Here is a 24,408-nt window from a genome sequence, read left to right as displayed (position 1 = left end):
AGGAGACAAAGGAGGAGAAACTCCACCTCTGAGCGGTGGTGTGGGAGTGCTGTGCTGTGTGCTGTGCTGTCTGCTGACAGCCGCTGCTGCCAGCACGGACGGACAAGGCTGCAGTGTGAAGAGAAGAACAAAACCTTTGTCCCGTTCGATCAAGGGCAGTCTGTTCGGCCCAGAGGCATGGCCAGCCCTCACTGTGGCAGCGGTGGGGATATGAGACCCCTACAGCCCAGCGGGACAGCAGGCTGGCAGTGACAGCCGCTCCGTGTCCACCCGGAGGGAACTTTGTCACTGCACTGACAGGACGGGGAAGTGCCACCACCTGTCCCTGAGTGCTGCTGACGTGGCTGTGGAAGGTGCAGCGCTGACTCTGGGCCTGGCCTGGCCTCCTGTCCAGGACACCCCCAGCCACTGGCTGCCCCCTGCCCACAGGCAGCTGGGTGCCACAAGGGCAGGGGATGAGCTCACAACACCCTGCCCGTGGCCAGACAAGATGGAGCACAACGCAGCACCCTGCGGCCGGGGCGGGGCCTGCAGGTGACCTTTAGGCCCGAGGGGAAGCAGGCCCGGGGCGCTGTGCCGCCGTTGCCATGGAGACGGCGCGGCCTGGTAGGCCCGCAGCATGGCGGAGCTGGCGGTGAGCACGGCCCGGCCTTCCCTACGCTGTGCCGGTCCGGCGGCCCGGCTCTCCTCACCGCTTCTCCTCTCTTCTCTCCCCGCAGGCCGCCGCTCCCCACGTCACGCAGAGAACAAAGCAGCGCCCGGCGGAGCATGGAGGGGTCGGGCTGGGCCGCGCTGCCGGTGCTACCCGCGGTGGGGCCGCCCCGCTTCCCCTCCCGCCGCCCCTCGGCCGCCCTCGCGTCCGCTTCAAGTGCGGCCTCTCCGGGCCCGTCCTGGACGTGCTGCGCTGCCGGCCCGGCTGGCAGCAGGCGAGGAAGTAAGTGTGGCTTTGTGCTAGGCCTCAGCCGGTGTCCATCCATGGAGGGGCGGCACGGGCAGCTGGGGGTCCCCGGGGGACGTTGAGCCGCTGGGCTGCGTGCCTGTCCCAGAGCTGTGTCACCCCACTGTGTCCATAGAGCATATAAGCCGCGCCAGGCATGGAGGTGTGCTGTAACCTCACATTCAAAATGGGGAGTGCATCCCACAGCCCTGCTTGGGGATGGAGAGCTGTGGAGGGGAGCAGAGGCTGCACGGCGCTGCAGGTGGAGGTGGTGATGGTGATGTGAACGTGCACTGTGCTCTCTGCACGGGCCCTTTCTCCCCAGCGAGGAGGAGTGGGATTTCTTCTGGTGTGATGTCAGTTGGCTTCGGGAGAATTTTGACCACGTGTACTTGGAGGAGCACGTTCGCATTTGCCACTTTCGAAATCACTATGAGGTAAGGAGCCCTCGAAGGTGGAGTGAAACTAGGAGGGTTTGGGGAGGTGTTTTTAAGCCCTCAGTAAGTTTCCACGGGAAGCAGTTATGAGTGGAAATACCTGGTAATGTTTCCCACTGTGAAAACTGGTCTCTTTCTTACAGCTCTGATAAACCATCAGTATGTGTCAACATCCCCTGCCTTGGGAAGGGCTCTACTTGGGAACCTGATGCTTTGCTTCACTCTGTTCCCAGTCTGGTAAACACGAACAAATCTGTGACTCTTGAAAATAACAAAACCAGCTGTGGCACGTTAGGGGGTCTGGTTAAAGTCCAGACCTTCCCCTTGGTAGGTAAAGGTGCATTTCCTGACATAGCGAAGCAGGAACTCCTGCAGATCCAGTTCATTAGATCAGATACATGTGTATACCATTTGCCTGGCAAAAGTTCATCTGAGGATGATGCATTGCAACAGGCCCTCCAGAATGGCAGTATTTTGAGGAGCCTTTTCTGTATTTATGAGCAGATTAAGTTGCAACACCTAAAAATCTTACATCCATAAGGTCTGCTACCACCCTCTCCTGCATGTTGCTTCCAGTCCTGTAAGAGCTGCTGAGAAGCTTGTGTGCCTTCTCCAGGCCTTTGTGCTCACCAATGTTAGTGTAAATGGAGACTGGCAGTGGTTTACAGCACTCATCTGCAAGCTGCAGCGGTTCGAGAGCCAATATGCTTCCAGCTCTGCTGGTTGTGCCACAGAGGCAGCAATCTCAGGAGTGGATTGAGTTAAGTGTGCCTGTGAACGTGATTGCAGCTTTTGGTGTGGGCAGTTCTGAACGGAGCTGTGCTGGAAATGAATGTGCTGCCTGCATTGAAAGGGTATGTTAGAAACTGTAACACGTGGGTTGTGTGACCAGCTCTGTTCTGGCTTCCCTGTGTTCATGCAAAGATTAAATAGAAAATTGAAATCAAGCCTTATTTGCTGCAGAGCAAAAGCAGTTCTCAGTAGTGTGTCTGTTTATTTACTTTTTCCCTTGCAGAAGATGTAGTACAGGTGATCCCCAGACATCACCAGAAGCATCTTGAGTGCAGTGAAAGCACAGCAAGTCTGCATGAGCATCTGTTGAGCCTAACCTTATATTTCTCGTTTTACCCAGCTGAGTCGGAAGAACTACTTAGTAAAGAACCTGAAGAGGTTTCGGAAGCAGTTAGAACGAGAAGCAGGAAAGCTTGAGGCAGCAAGATGTGACTTTTTTCCAAAGACCTTTGAATTGCCTTCAGAGTACCATTTGTTTGTGGAAGAATTTCGCAAGAAGCCTGGAACCACTTGGATCATGAAACCGGTGAGTGCACCATCGCTTACCTCAAGTGAGACAAAGATGAATGGATGCCTTCATTCTGTGGAAGGAGAGGAAAACATGCAGGAAATCCACAGGAAGAACTGTATGGAGCAGGGTAGCTAGGAGCAACAATGCTTCTGGCTGGTTTCCTGGCCAACATGTACTACCCAGAAATTCCTTCTTGTGTTACAGCTCATTTCAATAATTGAAAATCAGCTCAGTTTATTTGTAGAGCCAAAGTTAATTCAGTACTGAGGGCACAGTGCTGGATTTTTCTGTGGAAGAACAGATTGTGCTCCTAGGGATTCTCACTGTGTGGTTATGGCCAAGTTCATGCTCTTAAATGTTTTAGTTCAGCTGCAGGTGTACAAGAATGCACGTGTGTGCAGGGCAGCTGTCTAATTGGGCTTGTTGTTAAGCAGTGTTCTAGAGCAGCCCCCAAAGATGGAGCTATGAAAACATCTGTTTGGTTTCAAGGAAATCCCACTGCATTAAATGTCAGCCCTTGTAAATCCAGCCAATTTACTGAGTGAACTTTCATCCTGAGAATATTGAGAGATTACAGAAGATTCCATGAGCCGCCTGGAGCGCGCACTGGGGTGGATTTTGTTAATGTTAACTTTTCCATGTTCTACCATGAAGTGCAGCCTTGTGCTCTGAATCACATTTGTCCCACAAAGCCCATATCTACATGGAGATTGCTCCATTCACCATTATTCCAATTTGACCAGTGAACCAAGGACAAACTGTGATTTCTAAGGGAAACACAACACTACAATGTGCATCTGAGAAGTGCTTTGATTCCACAAGGTGATTCAAGTCTTTTAACATCATGAGTATTGAGCCATGGCATATAACTGAAAATATGCTCATTTGTGAGAGGACAGCTGCTTTGCCTTGTGCAGAAGGTCTGGCAAGAAGTTTGGGGCAGAACAACTTGCCTTATGCTGCAAGTCAGGCCTTATCAGTAAGGGCACTTCTGAGAAATAAATGGGAGCTAATTATGCAAACTAACATGGGAATTACAGCTAGGAGGATATCAGCTAGTGATCATCTGAGTCTACAAATGGGAATATGTTAATTGGCAACAGAAAACCTTATATTAAGCTGATTCTCATGCCCACAACCTCAATTACAATGGTGGGGGGAAAAAAGGGGTACAGTAAACAAATATCTATGTAAAACCAGTGATGACTGGGATTTTACCAACACCTTAAATGAAATAGTTTGGATCTGACTTCAAAACTCACAAGTAAAAATAAACTCTGTTGCTCATTCTGTTGGTCTGTGCTCTTGAGCAGCTCTGTGTTACAGTGTTGGGCTGCCTACTCCCACATTTGGATGCTGTAGGTCTGGATGTGCATAGTAGAAGCTCCTGGGACTGCAGAAGTCTGGACTTCCCTTGGAAGGCCCTCTGGAGAGCCTTCCTTTTCAGGTGTTTTATCCAGGCCACTTCTTCACACACAGTGTGAATTAGGCTGTCTTCAGGATCGTCCTGCTCTTGCTTGCTATAGTTCTCTGACACCGTTCATGACTTCCCCGTTCAATTAAGTTCTTCTGTAGCATACACAAATTCAAGTGTGACTTAAAAAAATTCCCAACAACATATGTTGTGTTAGATATATTTCTGCAAGCATGTGACAGAGTTTGTTTATTCGTCTCTGTGGGACTTTCCTGTAGGCTGTCTGCCTGCTCTTCCCTTTCCACCAGGAATTCTCCTAACACTTGGAAATCTGAGTGTTCAGCATTAGAGAGCTCTCGTCAGATCCCTTCGTTTTCTGCCTGTCCTCATAACATTAAATAAATGTGCTTGCATACAAACAGATGATGAATCGGGTTATGCAGGGCTTCCGTGCTGAAACTGTGGGGGACAGTAGGAAATCCTAACGCTAAGTAACTCTGCTTCTCCATGCTGTAGGTTGGCAGGTCACAAGGTAAAGGGATTTTTCTCTTCCGAAAACTGAAGGATATCTTCGACTGGAAGATGGTGAGTATGGCTGTGTTTTGTCTGGGGAATGCCCAACAGACACTCGGTTCTTTTTCTGTTCTTTCATCCCTCTCTTTCCATCACAGAGTTATTGTGGTTTCCTGTGCTGATTCTTGTGTGATATTCCTTCACCATTGCTCTCTTCACTGTAAGTCCCTTCCTGCACATCTCCCCCATAGTTGGATGCTTTCTGTATGGTAACTGTTGAGTCACGACCTGAATCACTGATTGATCACCTGGGGAAAGAACCCGTTCAGCCCTGGGAGCTCAGGTGAAAACAATTGAGCTGTAAGACAGGAAGGTGTGGAGCCTGGCTGCACTTCTCTTACACCTCATTTAAGGGCTTACTGCCACTGGGGAAGGATCTCTGGTTGGAGATCCCTCCTTTGTGGAGTTTCTGTTGTGAGCCTGGCTCTTCAGAGGCAGGTGAGCACTTCCTCTTTTGTAACATCTTCCTGTTGTGCTGGTCCCTTTGCTGTCACACTTTATCTGGGATCTGGCATCTGAAATGGAGACAGGACTTCCAGGAAAAACAAAGTGTTTTTTCACCATCTTTCCCATATACAACCTAGAAAGGGGAAACTGCATGTTTGTCCTCCCACAGGACGGTGGCCGCACGAATGAGCAGAAGGATGAAACACAAATAGAGACTTACGTCGTTCAGCGATACATTGAAAATCCATACTTAATAGGAGGTAAGATGCCCATTTAAGCCTTTGCTTTTCTGGTGTAGGGAGAAAGCCACCCTAACCTATGGTGTTCTCACTGGGTAGAAAGGACTCCATGGGTAGTTCTGTGTGCTGAACCACACGTGGCTCCTTTTCTGAAGTTAATGGTTTCATTAGGGTGTATGGCCAAATGTCTGTCAAACTACTTCAAAGGGGATGCATGCTTCCATCTTGCATTATTTTTCCAGAAACTTATGAATTGCCGCTGACTTGGCGCAGTGGTCCTGCTGGTGTTTTTAATCTTAAATAAATGTTCACAAAGCCCCCGATAAAGCGACCAAAAATGTGATTTTCAATCCTTCTATGTGTATATTTAGATAGTAACTGCTGTTAAGTGCATCTAAGACAAGGTAGCTGTATCAGCAGGTGGATTATATGATATTTTTCTGTTCTTTGTAGGTCGAAAGTTTGACTTAAGAGTTTATATTCTAGTGACATCTGTAAGTGCAAACTGTTGTTTATATCAGAACTGGTTGGGGTTTTTTTCATCTTAGTTCTCAGTTGTTCTCTTTCTTTTCTCCCAGTACAGCCCACTGAAGGCCTGGTTGTACAGAGATGGGTTTGCTCGCTTTTCTAGTATGCGATTCACTCTGAACAGCATAGATGATCACTGTATCCTGCCTGTCTGTGTGAGCTATAAAGGGGCATGAATAGGGGTGTGTAATTTTGCTGCTTAGTATGAGATGTATCAGGTAAATCTTATTACTTGTGACTCCAGCAAACGTATACAGGATTCTCCTGTCCTGCTCCTGCTGCTGTCATTCTCTCTTCTGTCTTTTCTTGTTGGCAGACCGGTGTCACCAGATCACTGGAAATGTCAGTTGGACAAATCAGCTAGGACCCATGCTGAAATGTCAGTCCTAGTTTTATTGTTAGTGGTTGAATTCTGGCAGCCTTTCTTCTTCCTTAGCCTCAGCAAATGTAAGGACAAAGTGATTCATGGGACAGAACTATTTGATTTCCTATGCATCACGCTTCTTACTGTATCAAGTTTGATAGCTTTTATTTGATTAACACATCTTCCCAAAAGGTATCCTACCTTAATTTGATGGCTTAGGAGACAGGAAAATCCATCACTTCTCTCAGTGAAAGTTCAGCAGAGTTCATGCTTGCTCTGAGCAATCAAAGGCCATCCCAGAGGTGCAGCAGCTGTTATGGGGTGGGGGTGCACTGGGGTCTGGAAGCATGCTTATGTGAAGAGCTTCATGCCAACCATGGAGTACACTGCTAGTTCAGGATGGCCTCTTCTTCATTTTCCAAATACCTCTCTTGGTTACTTTGTTTTGTTTTTTTTTATGTCTGAAATTTTCACTAAGATATCATCATGCAGTGCTATATATAAGCTCAGGTGGCTGAAACCTCTGATTACAGAGGAGGTCATTAATTGGGACTGAGTCAAAGGTGGTTGGTTTAGAGTAAGAATTCAGTATTTACTTGCTCAGTGTCTGTTTGGCTTTGATCCTTATCTCTACTTCATGCCAGATGTTCATCTCACCAATGTGGCAGTGCAAAAGACTGCGCCTGATTACGATCCTGAGAAGGTGAGTGAGTAGCAGTGCCTGCAGGATGCTCCCCCGGTGCCTGCCAGTGGGGCTTGTCTGGCAGACAAGAGCAAGCTGACTTCATCATGCTAGCTGCCATGCTGTGGACATGTGCTGCAGCCACTTAAATTTGCTGTTGTCTCCAGACACCCATAAATGTGATTTCATTGATAGGAGAGAGCTTGGGTGAGTGTTCTGCTTTAACTGTTGTGTTGCGGCTGTCTGCTCAGCTGATATTTGTGACTTAAATTCTACAAGCTTTCTGCTTAGGCACTTATCTGAGCTGTAGCATCTTATAGCTTAGTCCTTAACTTCTAAGGTCTTAGCGTTACAATGAGGTTACCACTGCTACACACAACTGTCACTATTGAGCTTCCCGTTAGAAGAGGTGGCTGCTGAAAGAGGGAGAAAATCTTAAATGAGATATCAGGTTCCTGGTAGATCCAAGATGAAAGTCAGCATTTGAGAGTAGTAGGGGGTTGTGTTGAACTTCCCATTTTATAGGCTGTTCCCTTTCATAAATTCTATCTATATGGAAAGGAGGGTCTCTGCAGCATGCTGGCAATTGCTTAACATTTGCTTAATTCCACTGTGGAGTTGGTAGCCCTTGCCTTCTGGTCTCTGTTTTTTTAGTGAGAGTTCTTGCTTGGCTGTAGAGACTGTAGAGTGAATGGGAAAAAAATCACACATTAAATGTGTGGTCATCTGTTGGGAGCAGCTTAATGTAACTGTATTTGGATGTCTCAGGGCTGCAAGTGGATGATTCAGCAGCTCAGACAGTACTTGACTGCCAAACATGGAACAGGATTGATGGAAGTTCTCTTCGCGGATATGGATAACATTTTCATCAAGAGCCTCCAGAGTGTTCAGAAAGTGATAATCAGTGACAAACGCTGCTTCGAGCTCTACGGCTACGACATCTTGATTGATCAGGACCTGAAACCGTAAGGGTGTTAATGGACATAAAAGGGATTAGAGTGTCAGGCCAGCTGCTTTCCCTGGGGTGGTGGGGGCACCTTGGGACACGTCTATATTCTGAAGGCAGTTGCCTACAAGCTGCAAGTGACCCAGCCCAGGAATTGCAAGTGAAACAGGGAGGTTTTATACCTAGGAAGCTGAGCACCACGTCGAGTTGTTAAATCTGCTGTGCTGTGTTGTGAAAGCCTGCTATTTTGGTTGTTTCTGTAATAAGTTCCCTTGAAAACATCGATGTATTACAGCAGTTGTGAGAGACGGGAGGGTTGCTAGCATCTCTTCTCCCACTTATTTATATTGCAGCAGTGTCCCAGCAGTGATAATAAATGTCCAGCCACCACCGTGAGGCTGCTGGCACAAAAACACATCCCATGTCTGTGTTAAGATGGCTAAAAGAGGGTCCCCAATGGGAAGAGGCACCTTCTGTTAATCATGGAGAAAGAAGTTGTACAGGAATTGAGGATGTTCAAAAAAAACAAAAACAACAGAACCCCTGAAACTTTAAAACATAATCTGACTCTATTTAGCTTATTCTGAAATACAGCTCTTCTAACAGTCTGAGTGACTCAAAGTTCAGCTGAAATTCTTCACTTTTTATCTGCTACAATGTGCAACCCAAGTATTGCAACAGCAGGAACCCGAAAGTGCAACTGACTTGTCATTATGTGAGTTGAGAGAAATAGAAACGGCTGGTAGTGCTTCAGAAATGACAAGCTGGATTCTTCTTTCAGCCTTAATTACGTAAAGTGCAAGTAGTACTATAGGTATAGGGATACTATAGTACTATAGGTATAGGGATACTATAGTACTATAGGTATAGGGATACTATAGTACTATAGGTATAGGGATACTATAGTACTATAGGGAAACATTCCTGAGATAGGATTTATGCTGATGGTGCTCTTTGTAGCTGGGATACCTGTGGCAGCCTCGTGTCTTGTCAGCATTGGTCTCACTTCATGTGGTGCCACTTGGGACAGCTTTACTTCACATGGGCAAATAAACGCAGCTCAGCTCTGGTCCTGGATAGCTGTGATTTGTACAGTCTACTCGGTGCAAAGCCTCAGAACAAAGTATTGTGTAGGTAGCCTGCACATAAGGAGCTGCAGTGACTTCAGTTGGTTAGGAAACAGATCTAAGTGGTGGATTGGATTGAAAGTCATTGATATCATTGCAGTGCTTAGATACCGCTCCTGCTGCTTGCCTCATTTATGCAGCTCTCGTAGGAGAGCCATTGGAATACTGCTGTGCTATCAAACTTCCTCGGATGCTTTTGCATTCCTACACCAAAAATGGGTTAGTGTTTTTTCTGTGATTTATCCTCGATGTTTGCTGCTTTCTCTAGACTTTGCTTTTAACTCGTACGTCTTTCTTGATGCTGGAGGGATTTTTTTGTCTTTATTACCATTGAGAACAGGAATAGAAACTTTGCAATAAGCTCAGAATGTTCTTTGGCTCCGTGTGCGGGAAAGAGATTTGGGGTTAGATTTCCTATTGCTTCACGCTCACTCCTGCCTGCTGGCACTGTCATGTTTTTGCGGACGGATGTTTCTGTTCGATGAGCCCTTGGTAAAACCTCCTGTTTCTCCCTAACTTACTGTCATGTCTCCTCAGCTGGCTTCTGGAGGTAAACGCATCACCTTCCCTTGCTGCCAGTAGCCAGGAAGACTATGAACTCAAGTGTCACCTGCTTGAAGACACGCTTCATGTTGTGGACATGGAGGGCAGGTGGGCAAAGATGCTTATTACCCTCTAAAGGTTTTTATTACTGTGTTTATGCATTCTGTGCTTCTCTGTCTTGGCAACTGATTGGAAGGTGCTAAGCTTTATAGCTGTTAAATAATGAATTTCCAAGAAGTGGAAGAGCAAGCAGGCGTACCCCTGCTTCAGAGTGGAGAAAACAAAACAGCGTAGTGCTGGGAAAGGAATGGAGTCAGTGTTAGAGCTGGGACTTGTGCAAGAACTGCTTCAGGGCTCCTTCTGCACTGTGCCTCCCACACCTATCACTTCTGGAGTGCTCTGTTCCAAGAAGCTGGTCTTGCATCAATTTGTGGTTGACTTTATGACTGTGTTAACCTTGGATGTTTATAGTAGGAAGGTGCCCACTGCTGTCAGCTGTTTAGCTTTGTCTCTGACCAGGAGCTTATTCCTGTGCACAGGTAGATAATTGTCGTTACTCCGGTAGTTCAATACTTGTATTTGATGTTGTAGGCTGACTGGGAAGGAGAAGCGTGTTGGTGGCTTTGACCTGATATGGAATGATGGACCTGTCAGCAGAGGAGGAAACCTGGGTGCTTTGGTGAATGGAAACTTCGTGGCCAACACACATTTAGGTATGTACTCACCCAGTGCTGGTGTGGTGCCCTGCTCACATCCTTTCCTCAACACGAGGAGAGCACACCCCTTTCACTCAAGAACATGAGAACAGGGAACACTGACTCTTACAAGAGTCCATAATGAAGCACTATGAAGCAGTGCTTGGATTCTGAAGTCATGCCTCTGAGAGGCTAATGTGTCTGGAGTTTATTTGGTAGTACTTCACTTAGTGTACATGCAGTCATTGCTGCCTGTAATTTGTAAATAAAACAGCTTCACTTGGAAGTGGGCAGCTGCCCTTTGTGCTCGTGAAAGGAGTGAGGTCCTGTGCACCTCCCCTCTTAATGTTTTCATTGCAGGCTGCTTCAACGACAGGAAGAAACAACTGAAAGAGCTTTTTGGGAATCTTCCCGCTCAGCAGACAGCGTGAGGCTGATCTCAAGCTTGGGTTGGGAGATCACTGTAGATAAAGTTCATGGTCTCTCTTCCTCCTATTGTGTAGCGGCAGTTCACGTTTCACTCTGCCTCAGCCCAAGGTAGCTGGCCTTGTTTCTGAAGGCTTCCCCCAGCTGGAAAGTAGTGACAGGATTGAAGTATCTTACAGTGTCTGACAAGGTACTCGCAGGTGATGCTGGCTGACCACCTGCATTCCATATAGAGTGTGAGAGAATAAAGCAGCTGAACACATTCTGAGCAGCAAAGCAAAGCTTTTGGGGAAGGCGGACACCTAATCCTTCTGCTGCTACTACTATGGAAACATGTCAGATCATAAAACCTGTTGCCACGATACTGTAAAAATAACCTTGCCATCACATGTTAGACACATTTCCTGGCTGTACTATGCAGGTTATGTAAGAGTGCAGTTATAACACGGGTCTTTGGCAATGTACTGCCATTCACTTCCAGAACAGATGTAAGGTGCCTCGGATACTAAGTTAACATTACTTTCAGTCTGTGCATCTCTAACTTAAGCCTGAAGAGCAGATGAGCTACCTGGAGAGCCAGGGCCAGTTTTATAACCTCTGCCAAAACTATTATGACTTAAATCAGTCATCCCATTGCTACAGGCCAAATCCAGCCTCTTCAAGCTGCAGTTGTTGCTAATATGTGTCCATTTTATTCTTTCATCCTGTTTCGAGAGCCTCATTTTTCTGTGTTCTCTTGGCTCCCACCTTGACAGCAGCCTGTGTTTTCCCATTGAGACAAACACGATGCTGCCTTCTGTTCCTACGCATCTCTCAGGAGATTCCTGACGTGTTTCAGATGCACGGCTTTCATTTTAGTTCTAATACCACGGCAGCACACAGCTCTTCTATACACGCTGTACATTTACAATTCCTCCTACTTCTGTTCCTGACACTGCAGTGAACTCGCTCTGCAGCCAAACTACAGAAGCTCTCACATAAAAAACCCAACAACAAACGCATACACACACAGAGTCAGGAATGCCCCACAGTGCTGATTTTAATAACCCCCCTTGCAGGCGGGTGTTTGTCAGGCTGTGAATAAGCCACTGTTCCAGCAGTTGCCTCAGCACTGCTCTGCCACCAGCAGCAAGGAGCGGGGAGAGCTTACAGCCAGAATTGCAGCTGAGGAGCTGCCTCCTTCCCTGTGCCCACCAGGTTCTTTAGGAGAGGCTCCAGCAATGCAGCAGTGCTGGGAATCCTGCAGGCTGTGTCTGTTGCAGTGCAAATGCTGTGAGTGATACCTGACCACAGCAGGCTGAGCAGTGCTTGCACACTGCTGTGGTGGTGGCAGGGCTGTCTCAGCCTTCCAGGATGCGATTGATCAGTTTCATTTCCTCTGCGGTCATGGGGTTCAGGTTAAATCCCTTCAGCTCAGGTTTACCTGTAAGGACGTGCAGAACGTTGGGGTTTTGCTATCAGACACATGAAGCATTTCCACATCCCTGCAGTTCTGGGATGCCTCCAGGGATGGTGATCCCACCGCTGTGCCACTGCATCACCGCTGCTCTGGAGAACCAATTGTTCCTAATATCCACCCTGGTTGTTGCTGTGTGCATCCAGCACGCTGCTGGCTGACAGCTCTGCAGCAGGGCTACGAATTGCTGCCGGGGTAGGGAGGGAATTATGGAGTGAGAGGAAGAGCAGCCCCGGCAGCGCTCGGACCTTGACTTTGTGGAGCCTCTCCCCAGCATCTGCTGCCAGACCTTTGCTGTGGGGTTCAAGACCAAGGAGTGTGTTTACCTTGAGCTTCAAAGAGACGGTTGACCTTCACACGCAGCTCTTTCCGGAGGTTGTTTATCTCCTCATCCAGCTGTTCCTGATCTGAAAATAGCAGGGCAAGAATAAGGGGGGACCGGGGTCGAACGTAGGACCGACAGAGCCGGCCGGGCTCAGGGCAGGGGGGTCCCCGCCTCCAGCCGCGCTCCGTGAGCAGGGCGGGACGGGGCTGTTTTAGCTCCGAGCCCATCAGGGTGCGCGCAGCCCGCCGTACCCTTCCGCAGCATCTCCTTGGCCTTGGCCTTGGGCAGCTCGATGAAGGTGCTCCCGAAACACACCATGGCTGTTCCTGCGGGGGGAGGAGCACACGGGCTCACGGTCAGCGCCGCGCCCCGCCCGCCCCGCCCCGATCCCCGCCGAGCTCCGGGGCTCACCTTCGGGCTCCGGGTCTTTCTGCAGCGCCCGCAGCGCCTCGCGGTTCCGGTTCCGCTTCACGTCCAGATCGACGATCTGCAAAGAGACGGGAGGGGAAGGGACGGGACTGGGGGTGTCGGGGGATGCCGAGCCGTGGGCCGGGCCGGGCCTCACCTGCTGCCGCGCCGCCAGCACGTCCTCGGCCAGCTCCTCCACCTCGGCCAGGTAGCGCAGCACGAAGGCCGGATCCCGCGCCATGCCGGGCGGTGCCGCCCCGTCCGTTCTCCGCTCCCCGCCGGGCGGATGCCGCGGCCGCGCTCGGGAGTTCCGCGGAGGACAGAAGAGCGCCCCCGTGCGGACACTGCGGGAATCGACCGGGCAGTTCCGCGGGGGGCGCTGCGGGGCGGCAGCTCGGGCCGGCTGCTAAAGGCGGAGGGGGGGAACGGTCAGATTTGGGGGCGCCGGGGGTTGGGTTCGGTCATCCCTTCCATCTCGGGGTGTTCTGCGGTTCTGCGGCTGCGAGGAGCGGAGCTCCCGGTGTGCAAATAATCCCCGGAGGAAGATTAAGCAGATCGGCAGATTACCGGCCTTAATCTCGTAAGGTCGTTTGTGACAGTTAACGGGAGAGATCCCCGTCTGCGGCACGGTGTGCTGAAAGAAGAAGGAGCCCAGAGAAGTGAGCACGGTCCGTCTGCATCCAACCCCCTCCTAGTGGGGACTTGGAGCTTCATGATCCTTGAGGTCCCTTCCACCTAGAGCCATTCTGTGTGTCTATGTGACAGCAGAGAGAAGCCTGATGAGCACCCTTGAATCAGGCAGTGCTACTCAGCGGCTCACAGCAGAATAAAGGCTGGCTTTACTGTGGTCACACAGAGGGTCGCAGATCAACATGGGAGCCGCAGCTGAGCTGTGGCTGGAGGCATCACAAAGCCTTGGGCACCTGGAAGACATTCCCAAGGCTACAATGGCTGCTGGTGCCGTGCTCTGCAGGGCCTCTTCCACAGCAGGTCCTGAGCCAGATGCAAATCAGCACAGCCTTCCTTCTCCTGGACGCGGCGCCGTAGGCAAACTGCTCGCCTGGAAGCTGGACTCAGCCTGAAGGCTCGTTCAGATTGATCGCATGTTTATGTGCCCTCCTGGGAACCTGTGCAGCCAGAGCACGCGGTCATCCACTCGCTGCTATGGGATGGTTTGCGTCTGTCTGTATTTTGTTGCGCGAAGAGAAGGTTTGGGTTTCAGCATGTTCTTTTTTCTTTCTTCCTTGAAGCACTTTCATTTATGCAGCTCGAAACCCTCCCTGCCTGCCTGCTGACAGCTGCACAGGAAGGCTTCAGGGATGTTTATGGGGTGGGTTTTTTTTTCCTTCTCATCTTTCCCTGTGATTGCCAGGGTCTGCTGTTAAGATAAATCAGACATCAAACCACAGTCACCTTGCATGCAGGCTTTGGATGTTCAACTCCGCTTTGGAGGCAGCGTTTCAGGGTTTGTGGAGGAGGGGATCCCTCCTCCCCCTGATTTCCCTTTGTCCTGGGGTTGTGTCCACCATCACCTGAGAGTTATGGCACCAGCCCCGCCTGGACTCCCAGGTTCAGCCCTCAGACCCCTCTGCACCAGGAGCACTTCCCCCACCTCTGGACAGCCAAGGCTCTTTTCCTTCCCTCCCAGGATGAGGGCAGCATCCCATCCCCCAGCTGGGTGTTTGTGGAGGGGATCTGACTGGAAGATCTCAAGGTTAGGTGGCATTTAAGTCGCATTACCCATACTAATACATGCACCTCACAGAGAGTCTCTGCTCCCCTGGGCTGCCCAATGCCTTCCTCCCACAGCATATTTTCTTTGTGCACCAACAACCCAGGCTCTCCCCAGCCTCCCTTGCCACTATGTGAGACGGAGTTGGAAAGTTGGCTGCGTTTCCTGGGATAAAACAGACTCCCCCTCACTCCGTGCTGCAGTGTGCGTACTGTGGGCCAGGCTCCATCCACGCACTTGGCTCCTCCAGCAGCAGCCGTGCTGGGGTGAGCCTTGGCAGGCTGAAACACAGCCAGCAGAGAGAGGCTGAGGCTGCTGTAAAGAGACAGCTGCCTCCATGCTATCATTCTCCCTGGAGACACCCTGCAAAGAAGCAAAAAGCCCCTTTCCCTCCCCTGTGGGTCTCTAAGCACTGCTGGGGATGCTGGCTCCGTGCTCCCTGTACCCCATGACAAGGGATGTTCAGGATACGCTGCATCTGAACACTGATGGGCAGCAAACGGAGAAGTGGAGGGGGAGAGCCATGTCCATACACAGACCTTGGCGTATGGCCGGGTTGTGAGGCTCCTCAAAGGATTTCCCCATGGCTGGGCTTGGTCTCAGCCCAGTGGGCTCCAGGTGCTGGGGGAAGCAGCCCCAGCAGCTGCCTTCTTCCCTCCTTCAGGCTGCCTTGGGTGGGAGCGTGGTGGCCTATGTCCCTGTGTCCCTATGTCCTTGAGTCTTCGTGATCCTTATGTCCCCATGTGTCTGTGTCTCTGTGTCCCTATGTCTCTGTGTCCCCACCTCCCTGCCCCGGCCCCACAGCACCTTTGTCCGCCCCGGCCTTGGCTCTCACCACCCGGACTCATTCGGGGCCGGACCCCCGGGCAGGCTTTGCCGCGCTGAGGGCTGGGGGTGCTCCAGCCGCTGGCGATGCGGGTGGAGGCACACGGGCAGCGGGGCCGGACATTCAGCCTGCGGCGGGGCTGCCCGGGGTCCGGGCAGGGGGAGGCGCCCGAGGGGCGCTGCCCTTTCCGGGAGGGGGGGAGCGGCGGGGCCGGGGCGGGGCCGGCGTGAGGAGCTGCAGGCGGGGGGAGCGGCGGGGCCGGTGCCGGTGCGGAGCGGCAGGGCCCGGCCGGCGGGCGCGGGGCGAGGCCGGCCGGGGGGCGGGCGCTGCCGGGGCGGGCTCGGCGGCTCCGTCCTCCCTCCGGAAGTCTCTCCCGCTCCCTCCTTTCTCCTCCTCTCCCCCGACAACATGGCCGCGAAGTCGGACGGCGGCGGCGGCGGCCCGGCCGTGAGGCTGGAGAGCCCGGAGGGCGGCGGAGGGCGGCGGGTTGGAGGCGCGACACCCCCGGCCCAGCGGTACCGGCTGCGGGACGGCTGCTGGGTGCTGTGCGCCCTCCTCGTCTGCTTCGCGGACGGCGCTTCGGACCTGTGGCTGGCGGCCCACTACTACTTGCAGGGGCAGCTGTGGTGGTTCGGGCTGACGCTGCTGTTCGTGCTGCTGCCCTCGCTCGTGGTGCAGCTGCTCAGCTTCAGGTGGTTCGTGTACGACTTCGCCGTCGGCACCAAGGACAGCGCCGGCAGCACCAAGGACAGCGCCCGCGGCCGCCGCGGCTGCTGCCGCCTCTGCGTCTGGTTGCTGCAGGGCTGCATCCACCTGCTGCAGCTGGGGCAGGTCTGGAGGTAAAAGAAAGGGGTCAGAGAAACGGGGCGGGGATGAACCTAATGGGGCTGTAGGGCTGCATCCAGCTGCTGCGGCTGCAGCAGGTCTGGAGGTAAAAGGAAGGCGTCACGGGGATGGGATGGGGCTGGATGGAGGGGCAGAGAACAGTAGAGACACGAGTGGGGATCCCCAGGTGCAGGGAGGACACAGGTGGGGATGTCTGGGACACAGGTGGAGGATGGAGGTGGGCATGGCAATGTGCAGCTGGGGTGGGCGTGGGGACCAATCCCTCTGCAGCCACAAAAGGGGTAGGGGGTGGAGGACTGCTGGCAGAGCCTGGCTATGAACAGGAGCTGTGGGCGTGGGCAGCGTGTGAGGGGCTGCAGCCCTGCTGGGTGGCACAGGCCCCTTGTCCCTGAGTGGTGCTGGGCCTTGTGAGAGCATCTGCCTGACCACGGGGACCACATCCTGGGGAAATGCAGTAGTTTCTGCTGGGCACCAAGTGCCTCAGGCTCAGAGCTTCCTTTCCGGTTTCCCCTGCTCCTTCTTGAGATGCTGTGGGCAAGGAGGGAGTGGTTGTCCCCAGGTTTCCCCATGGGGCTGCATTTCTGCTCCCTGCCCTGCTGGCCCTGCCGGCAGAATGAGCAGCAGTTGGCCCAGAGCAGACTTGAGCCCCTTTGCTGCACCCTCTTCCAAAGCTGGTGGTTTCTTGGCACGCTCGTTTCCGTCTGAGCACCTTCTTTCCCTGTGTGATGGAGCCAGTTCCGCTCCCTCCCAGCTCTGTTGAGCTCCATCCACTGCTCTGCAATGGAGCTGATGCCTTGAGATGCTGGGAGGGGAGTGGAGACAATGGCATATTCCTGAAACAATGCCCTGAGCAAGCCATGCTCTTGGTCCTGTTTTGGTGCTGCTTCCCCTCCTGAGCTACTGTGGCACAGAGGCTGCTCTCCTTGTTGTTTTCTGCATGTGCTTCTCTGCTTCTTTTCTCGGGATGCTGTGTGGATCTCTAACTTTGTTTCACAATGCAATGTGCTCTGCGTGAGCAGCTCCTGTCCTTCCCTCCCTGCCTGCCTCCCATTCCCTCAGTCCAGCTCTTGGTGTGGTGGGAGCAACCCCCTTCTGGGTGTACTGGGGAAGCTGGAAGGGAGGATGAGATCCCCAGGGCCCGGTGAGCAATTACTCAGGTTTGGCTGGAGCCAGGTTGTGTTTTGCTCCCAGTTGTGTCAGCCACAGTATCCTATCTGCTGCAGGCTTCTAAGCCAATTAAAGTGGTAACTCTCAGCACTGACCCTCCAGGACACGTTGGTTTCAAGCTGCAGCTGAGGCTCTTTCTAATCCAAGGATTTGGGATTTGCTCGGGTGGCCAGTTAAATGCAGTTCGCTAAACCCATTAGCGAGACTGGATCCGGTGCAGGTGGATGTGACAGTTTAAGAAGTGTTAAATTATAGCCAAATAAACACTGCGTGTGGAAGGAAGGCTTTTCCTTGGCCATGATGTTGGGCCCTCCCTGCTCATGCCTCCCTTCCTGTGTTTATCCAGCCCTATAGCTAGGGCCACTGTAATTCCCTTGGCAGCTCTCACCCACCCCAGTCAATCCCTGCATGGCCCCAGATGCGCCCCAGAGCCCTGAAATCGGGATGAGGTGGGGGTGCAGGGAAGGGGGAACCCAAGGTACCGTGGCCTGCATGCTGGCTGGGCATTGGTCTGCACATGAGGCTCTCCCCAATGGCTCATCTTTTGGGCTGTGTCATGGATTGGCATGGCTGCAACAGGAAAGCAATTTTCTCCTTGTTTTAATAAGGCAACGAGGGACGATATCTCAAATTACCTGCCAAAAAAATCACACCCCCTATTGTTCACTCTCACACTGTGGTGGGGGAGGAGGTCCTGTGGCTTCTCACCTGAGGATGATGGCCTCTGGCATTGGAAGAGCCAGGGTTAGGGTTAGGATTGGCATGAAGGTTAGGATTAAGACTCTGCTTTTCTCCCAACCTTTGCAAATCGGGATGACAGTGGGACCACAGGCATCAACAGATGGTTTGAGGGCTGTGTTAAGGCTATGGGATGACTGATGACTGTGGGGCAGTGCTGTGGGGTTAGGGGTGAGCAAACAGACCTCCTGCCTCCACTGCTACCCCAACCCTCCGTGGAGATTTTTGTCAGATTGGGCTTTTTAATACAAAGGAGGCGGTAATTAGCCCTAAGAGCTCCCTCGGTTGGTTTCTGCCTCATCATCAGTTTTTTTTTTTTTGAAAATTAAATTATTTTTTTTATTTATTTTTTTTAAAGTAATTGATTCTGTATTTCTCATGCAGCTGCTGCTGCTCTCAGTTCATAAAAACCTGGCGGTGCTCCGTCAGCGCGCGGGGATCTTTTCCTGGGCTGAAACACAAACGGCGTGATCAAATGCATAACAAATAGGAATCAGCATTTCATTCTGGCAAGTTGATGGCAGATGAAATCTCGGTTTAATGAGCTGACAGGAAGGTGGGAGGATAACTGTGCCCCATGGAAAGCAGGGGGGTCCGAGGGCCACTTGTTGAGCGGTGAGGAGCTGCAGATGGGGGTGTGCGTGGTTCCCCAGCCCCACCTCACTAACACTGTGGTGCTGAATGGAAATAGTATAATTTGCAAACAGGGACGTCTTGTTTGGCTGCCAGCTCTCAAAAGTCTCTGCGAGGTTCTCAGGGGTGGGTTGGCAAAGCCCAGCCTGTGTCCCCCCAGTTTCCCTCTGCTCCTGCTGCTCTTTTTGGCCACCCCAACCCCTCCAGCACCGGCTCATGGCACAGCCCTGCAGGATGTGGCCGCCACCACCCGGCACTGGGCTCTTCTCCAGAGAGGAGAGGCTGCAGAAGGAGCCATACGGAGCAGGGATGTGGAAAGGGAGAAGCCAGATGGGAAGGCTGAAATCAGCCCGGCTGAGTCCTGGCTGCAGCAGGGCCCTTGGGCTGCCCTGGCTTCATGTGAGCCAGGATGGGGGATGCTGGAGCCGGGCAGAAGGGTGATGGAGCCTGGAAGGAAGGTGATGGAGGCAGCTTTGGAGGATGCTGCAGGCAGTGCTGTACCAACACCCCATGCCCCTGCCAAGCATCACCAGGAGCCCTGTGAGGTTGGTGCCGCTGCTTTCCCTCCTGCATGCTGTAGGAGCAGATGGTGGTGGCAGCAGGGTGGCTTTGGGGCCTGAATGGCAACAGCTGATGCCCCCCCCCACCTTCTCTAGGCCATGCAGCCCCCAGCCCTGCTCCAGCCCTGTATTGACCACTGGTGTTGGAGGCACTGGGACATGGCCACAGAGGGAGCAGGGCTGGCTTCTGCCTCCTCCTGCTGATGGATGAGCTGAAAGTGCTGGGATCAGGGCTTCTCCCAGCGCTCACGGGCTAATGGAGTCGACTGACAGCGTTTTATGGATCTGATATAAAGGCCATCAGTTTGTGTGACATTTTTACTAGGCTGGGAGGGAGCTTTATGGTCTGACTTCCTTTTGCTTAATCTTTCTGTTTTTGTACTCATCTGTCTCCTTTTTCTCCTACCAAACCTGTGAGCAGTCGGTGTGGAGCAGCCTGGGCACATCCATCCCAGTTTCCCCTCCACAGTACATGTGTTCCCTCCAAAGGACACGGCATTTCCCTGAGCCTTGTTGGCCTGTTGCCGTGGGGAGGGCTCCCGGTGACTCAGTGGTGCGTGCGTCGGTGCCATGCATGGCTCCACTGACCCCAAGCATGGACCATATGGTTGTGTCCAGGCCCTCAGCCCTGCCAAGAGCCAAGGCAACACCGACACGGTAGCTCCCTGTGGGCACCCTGCACGACCAGCTGGTCCTCCTGCTCCCTCCTTCCTCTGCTCAGGGCAGGCAGCGTGGGCTGTGAGCCAGCCAGGACCAAAATATCCCCTTTGAGAAGCAGCCTGGCACAGTGATGGACTGCGAGCAGGACACCTGAAACGTGCAGGGGATGAAGACTGGGGTCATGGCTGGGGGAAGGAATGAGACCCTTTGCTGGGAAGAGGGGGGCACAGGGCTGGGTGGGAGTGGCTTGGCACCATCATCATGTGCAGCATCCCTGCTGCCCCACACCTGCTGCATGAGGGTCTCCGCGGCCTCAGATGGGAGGGATGTGCCATGTTGCAGCAGGATGGCTGCATGTGTGATGGCTGTGGGATGTGAGCATGGTGGGGGCCGTCTTCAATGCTCCCCCCTCATGCAGGTACCTTCGCACACTGTACCTGGGGCTGCAGAGCCGCTGGCAGGCCGAGAACCGCCGCCGCCACTTCTACTGGAGGATGATGTTTGAGAATGCAGATATCAGCATGCTGAGGCTGCTGGAGACCTTCCTGAAGAGCGCGCCGCAGCTGGTGCTGCAGCTCAGCATCATGGTGCAGCAGAATAACATCGAGGCACTGCAGGGTAGGAACCTCCAGGTGGTAGGGAGGGGTCAGGGGGCTGCAGCCTGGTGATGGCTGGATCCCCTCCTCGTCCCCACCCCATTCTCATGGCCTCTGTGCCTGCAGGGTTCTCAGCCTCGGCCTCGCTCGTCTCTCTGGCGTGGATGATCGCCTCCTACCAGAAGGTGCTGCGGGACTCGCGGGAGGACAAGATGCCCATGTCCTACAAAGGGGCCGTGGTGCAGATCCTGTGGCACCTCTTCACCATCGCCGCTCGCGCCATCGCCTTCGCCCTCTTCGCCTCCGTGTTCCAGCTCTACTTTGGCATCTTCATCGTCACCCACTGGTGCATCATGACCTTCTGGATCATCCAGGGCGAGACAGACTTCTGCATGTCCAAGTGGGAGGAGATCATCTACAACATGGTGGTGGGCATCATCTACATCTTCTGTTGGTTCAATGTCAAGGAGGGACGGAGCCGCTACCGCATGTGCATCTACTACATCATCACGCTGTCGGAGAACGCTGCCCTCACCATCCTCTGGTTCCTCAACTACAACCGCAAGACCATGTCCGACTTCAACGCCTTAATCCTCGTCTGTGTGGTCAGCTCCAGCTTCGCCCTCGGCATCTTCTTCATGTTCATCTACTACTGCCTCTTGCACCCCAACGGCCCCATGTTCGGCCCCAGCTCTGGGGGCTGCGTTTTCCGGCAGCAGCCACCCCCAGCTCCGAGTTCCCCTGCGGACGCGGTCACCAGCCCCCCGCGCTCACTGCCACGGACTACAGGGGGGGAGAGGGAAGGGGCTCCAGGGGAGCGGGACAGCTGCGTGCCCGTCTTCCAGGTGCGGCCCTGCGCCCCAACACCGCCGGCCGCCCGCACCCCGCGGACAGAGGGACCCGTCATCCGCATAGACCTCCCCAGGAAGAAGTATCCGGCCTGGGATGCCCATTTCATCGACCGGCGCCTGCGAAAGACCATCCTGGCTCTGGAGTACGCCTCGCCCAGCACCCCACGCCTGCAGTACCGCACGGCTGGAGTGTCTCAGGAGCTCCTGGAGTATGAGACCACTGTGTAGGGCGGGGGCGTCCCCGGCAGGGCTGTCCCATCTCTTCGCAGCGTTTTGCCTTTCTTTTCGGTTTGCTGGCACCGAGGGGTGGCCGCGCCGAGCGCCCCGCGGGCAGGGGCCGGTGAGGTCCCTTGGTGCTATCCCCCCACGGGCCGGCTGCATGCCGGGGGCTCGTCCTTGCCAAAATACCTCACCTGTGCCTGAGCCGCCAGGTCGGTGGCACAGGATGGGGGCTGCGAGGTGCACGGGGGCAGCAGGGACCCCGCTTTGGTGAGGGGCTTTGGGCACAGCGGGACATGGCAGGGGGGAATGTGGAGAATGTAGGTGCTGGGGGAGAGCCATGGGGCTGAGGTGTGTGGAATGGGGCTGTACTGGAATTTGGGGCTCCTGTCAACCCCAGGGAGTGTGTGGAATAGGGCCGGGGCAGTCCCCCCTCCCACATTCCCCTTCATCTCAGACACAATTCCCCCACAGATGCTCCAGCCGTTCCCTCAATGCAAGGGGCACAGACTCTGGCCCTGAGGCCAGCAGTGGGGGGCACAGCACCTCACCACCCCCTCCTGCCCTCCTGGGAACCACTTCATCACATTGTGTTGGTTTTCACCAGATGGGTGACATTCTGTGCGACATTTTCTACCTCCACTGATGCTGGTGGGGCAGGGCCTGGCTGGCACTGGGAGGGCTGTGTAGGGCAGTGGTGATGTGCCCGGGGGCTCCCTAAAATCGCATTTACCCTCATTCATTCTCCCCTCCATTCCCCAGCTGGGAGCATCTCCATTCACCCCCCATCATCATCAGCCCCCCCCAGCTCAGCGGTGGGAACCTGAGCCAGGATGGTGCCCCCAGCCCCCTACTGCCTCCCCGGAGGAGCAGGACTGCCCTGGGCTCTGCATTTGAATGTGTGCGTGGCTCGGTCCCAGCCCGCAGCTCCCCCTGCCCTAAGGGCTGTGCTGAATGTACCCCCACCCTGTGTTTGTGCTCCATGTCTGTGTGTGTGTGTGTGTGTTTGCAGCTGAGTTCACAGGGCAGAGCTGCTGCCCCCTGGGCACACATCCCACCCAGAGCCCCTCACAGCCCCGGTGCCTTCCCCCAGCCCCGGTACGCCCGTGGTGTCCCATGGTGCTGGGAGGTGCCCATCGGGCTGCATTGCTTTTCTTTCCCATTTCTCTGTAGCTCGGGGGATGACTGCAGGCTGGGGTGGGCCATGTGGGGTCACTGGTGCTAACTGGTGCTATCTGAATGCCTCGGAACCTTTCTGGAGGAGGGCATAGAGCAGAGCTGGGTCTGGGCAGCGGGCTGGGCCCCCCCCATGACCCTCACTCCTCCCCTACCACTAGGAATGGGCAAAAAAATCCCACTCTGTCCCACCGAACCCCAGGGCAGCCCTGGCCAGGTCCCAGCAGAGAAGGCGGCCATTATCCTCAGGGAAGTGTGATGGGAAGATGGGAGCCAGCTGGGAATGGGGCAGCCAGGTACCAGCAGCTGGGAGCCTCCCAGCCACCAAGTAGCTGCTGTGCTGGTGCCATACCAGAACCATGCTGGTGCTGGATGTCACAGCCCTGTGCCTGTAACCACCTTGTGGAGCCACGCCGCCTGGGCTGAGGTGCAGCCCGTGCCCTTCCCGGGGGCACAGGTCATAGGGACTCTTTTCTATGCACTCATGCCACGGTACACTCAGCCCTGGGCTGGTCCCATGTAGGGATTGGGGCAGGGGCTGCGGTGTGGGGCGGTGTGGGATGGCATGTAGCCACTCCATTGCTCTGTCCTCGTGGCCCCTGTGCCCAGTGGCTCCCCAGCCCCGCTCCAGCCTGGCTGGATGGGAAGTGCCAGGGCAACCGAGCCCAGCTGGCAGCAGTGATGATGGCAGCGGTGTCAGGACAAGAGCGCTTACTGGAACCACACCAAGAGGGCTCGAGCCCGGGGCTGAGCTGGGAGCTCTGGGAGGCCTCAGTCCTGGGGGGGACAGTGGGATCACCCCGAGTTCAGGGAATGGGGGATGCAGCTCAGACCAGGACCAGGCCCCGCTGCTTTGGGCTGGGGCTGTTTCTCCCCAGCAGGGACTGAGGGTCTCAACCACGTCCCCCCCCGGTGCTTGGGACCTGGGAGCCCGGCTGTCACGTACTGTAAATACTCTGTGTGCCACCTTCTTCTCTGGGACCCTCGGAGCGGGCAGGGGATGAGCGAGAGACCGGGGTCTGACCGAGACTTTTTTGTATACCACAAACTTTTTGTATATTTTTAATTTTGCTGCAACATGAGATATTAAATTCATTTCAATAAGCACTGCCTGACAGAGCCTTTTCCTTGCTGGCTCCTCTGACTCTCCCCAGTCCCCACCACGCTGCCAGGCTCAGGGCCCTGCAGTGGGGCTTCCAGGATGCTGGGGACATCTGAGGACAGCTGTGGATGTGCCACCTTCCTGGAGCCCTTGGCCTCACCACCTCTGGCAGGGAAGGGGTGTTGGGCAGGATGTGATGTGCTGGGGAGGAAACTGCTGGACACAGCCCCATCGACAGTGATCCCGGTCCAACCTCCTCCATGCTGAGGGGCCCTATTCCCCATCTGACCCCCAGACCCAAAGCGGGGTCCATGGACTGCCCTAGAGTCAGTGGGCTTTGGGCATTGCCATGTGGCCTCGAGATGGAGTCCTCCTTCATGCCAGGATGGGGGCAGACAGGGGTCCATGGGATCTTCGTGGCATTGAGGGGAAGGGTCTGATCTGCTGCATAG

General features: G+C 54.0%; 3 protein-coding genes across 9 annotated transcripts; 2 read left to right on the top strand and 1 right to left on the bottom strand.

Annotated features, from left to right (window-relative positions):
* Position 1: 1 nt before the first annotated feature.
* TTLL9 (tubulin tyrosine ligase like 9) lies at positions 2–11,554 on the top strand. 7 transcript variants are annotated; one of them, XR_011905356.1, is made up of 14 exons: positions 2–634; positions 720–934; positions 1,263–1,374; positions 1,518–1,701; positions 2,507–2,692; positions 4,608–4,676; positions 5,281–5,371; positions 5,804–5,844; positions 5,929–6,016; positions 6,887–6,945; positions 7,693–7,889; positions 9,098–9,216; positions 9,535–9,648; positions 10,132–10,147. XR_011905356.1 is itself a non-coding variant. In XM_072349956.1 (14 exons), exons 1-14 carry the CDS (start codon positions 588–590, stop codon positions 10,664–10,666), a joined length of 1,596 nt encoding a protein of 531 aa, XP_072206057.1. In that variant the 5' UTR covers positions 2–587; the 3' UTR covers positions 10,667–11,554. The 7 variants fall into 7 exon arrangements, 6 of the variants coding, with proteins under 6 accessions (XP_072206057.1, XP_072206060.1, XP_072206058.1 ...); XM_072349956.1 differs by lacking the exon at positions 9,098–9,216 and adding an exon at positions 10,596–11,554 and having other exon boundaries at positions 10,132–10,253; XM_072349959.1 differs by lacking the exons at positions 1,518–1,701; positions 9,098–9,216 and adding an exon at positions 10,596–11,554 and having other exon boundaries at positions 10,132–10,253.
* A 121-nt stretch (positions 11,555–11,675) lies between these two features.
* On the bottom strand, positions 11,676–13,165 carry PDRG1 (p53 and DNA damage regulated 1). The gene is made up of 5 exons (XM_072349961.1): positions 13,008–13,165; positions 12,854–12,929; positions 12,694–12,768; positions 12,444–12,524; positions 11,676–12,084 (listed from the first exon to the last, which is right to left on the bottom strand). The coding sequence occupies exons 1-5, from the start codon at positions 13,089–13,091 to the stop codon at positions 12,002–12,004; spliced, it is 399 nt and encodes a 132-aa protein (XP_072206062.1). The 5' UTR covers positions 13,092–13,165; the 3' UTR covers positions 11,676–12,001.
* Positions 13,166–15,743: 2,578 nt separating this feature from the next.
* On the top strand, positions 15,744–23,954 carry XKR7 (XK related 7). Its single transcript, XM_072350528.1, has 3 exons — positions 15,744–16,247; positions 20,431–20,630; positions 20,735–23,954. Exons 1-3 carry the CDS (start codon positions 15,817–15,819, stop codon positions 21,685–21,687), a joined length of 1,584 nt encoding a protein of 527 aa, XP_072206629.1. The 5' UTR covers positions 15,744–15,816; the 3' UTR covers positions 21,688–23,954.
* Positions 23,955–24,408: the final 454 nt, after the last annotated feature.

This window comes from Excalfactoria chinensis, chromosome 15 (assembly GCF_039878825.1).
Source record: "Excalfactoria chinensis isolate bCotChi1 chromosome 15, bCotChi1.hap2, whole genome shotgun sequence".
NCBI classification, from domain to species: Eukaryota; Metazoa; Chordata; class Aves; order Galliformes; family Phasianidae; genus Excalfactoria; species Excalfactoria chinensis.
This window is presented reverse-complemented; position numbering and strand designations above follow the sequence as displayed.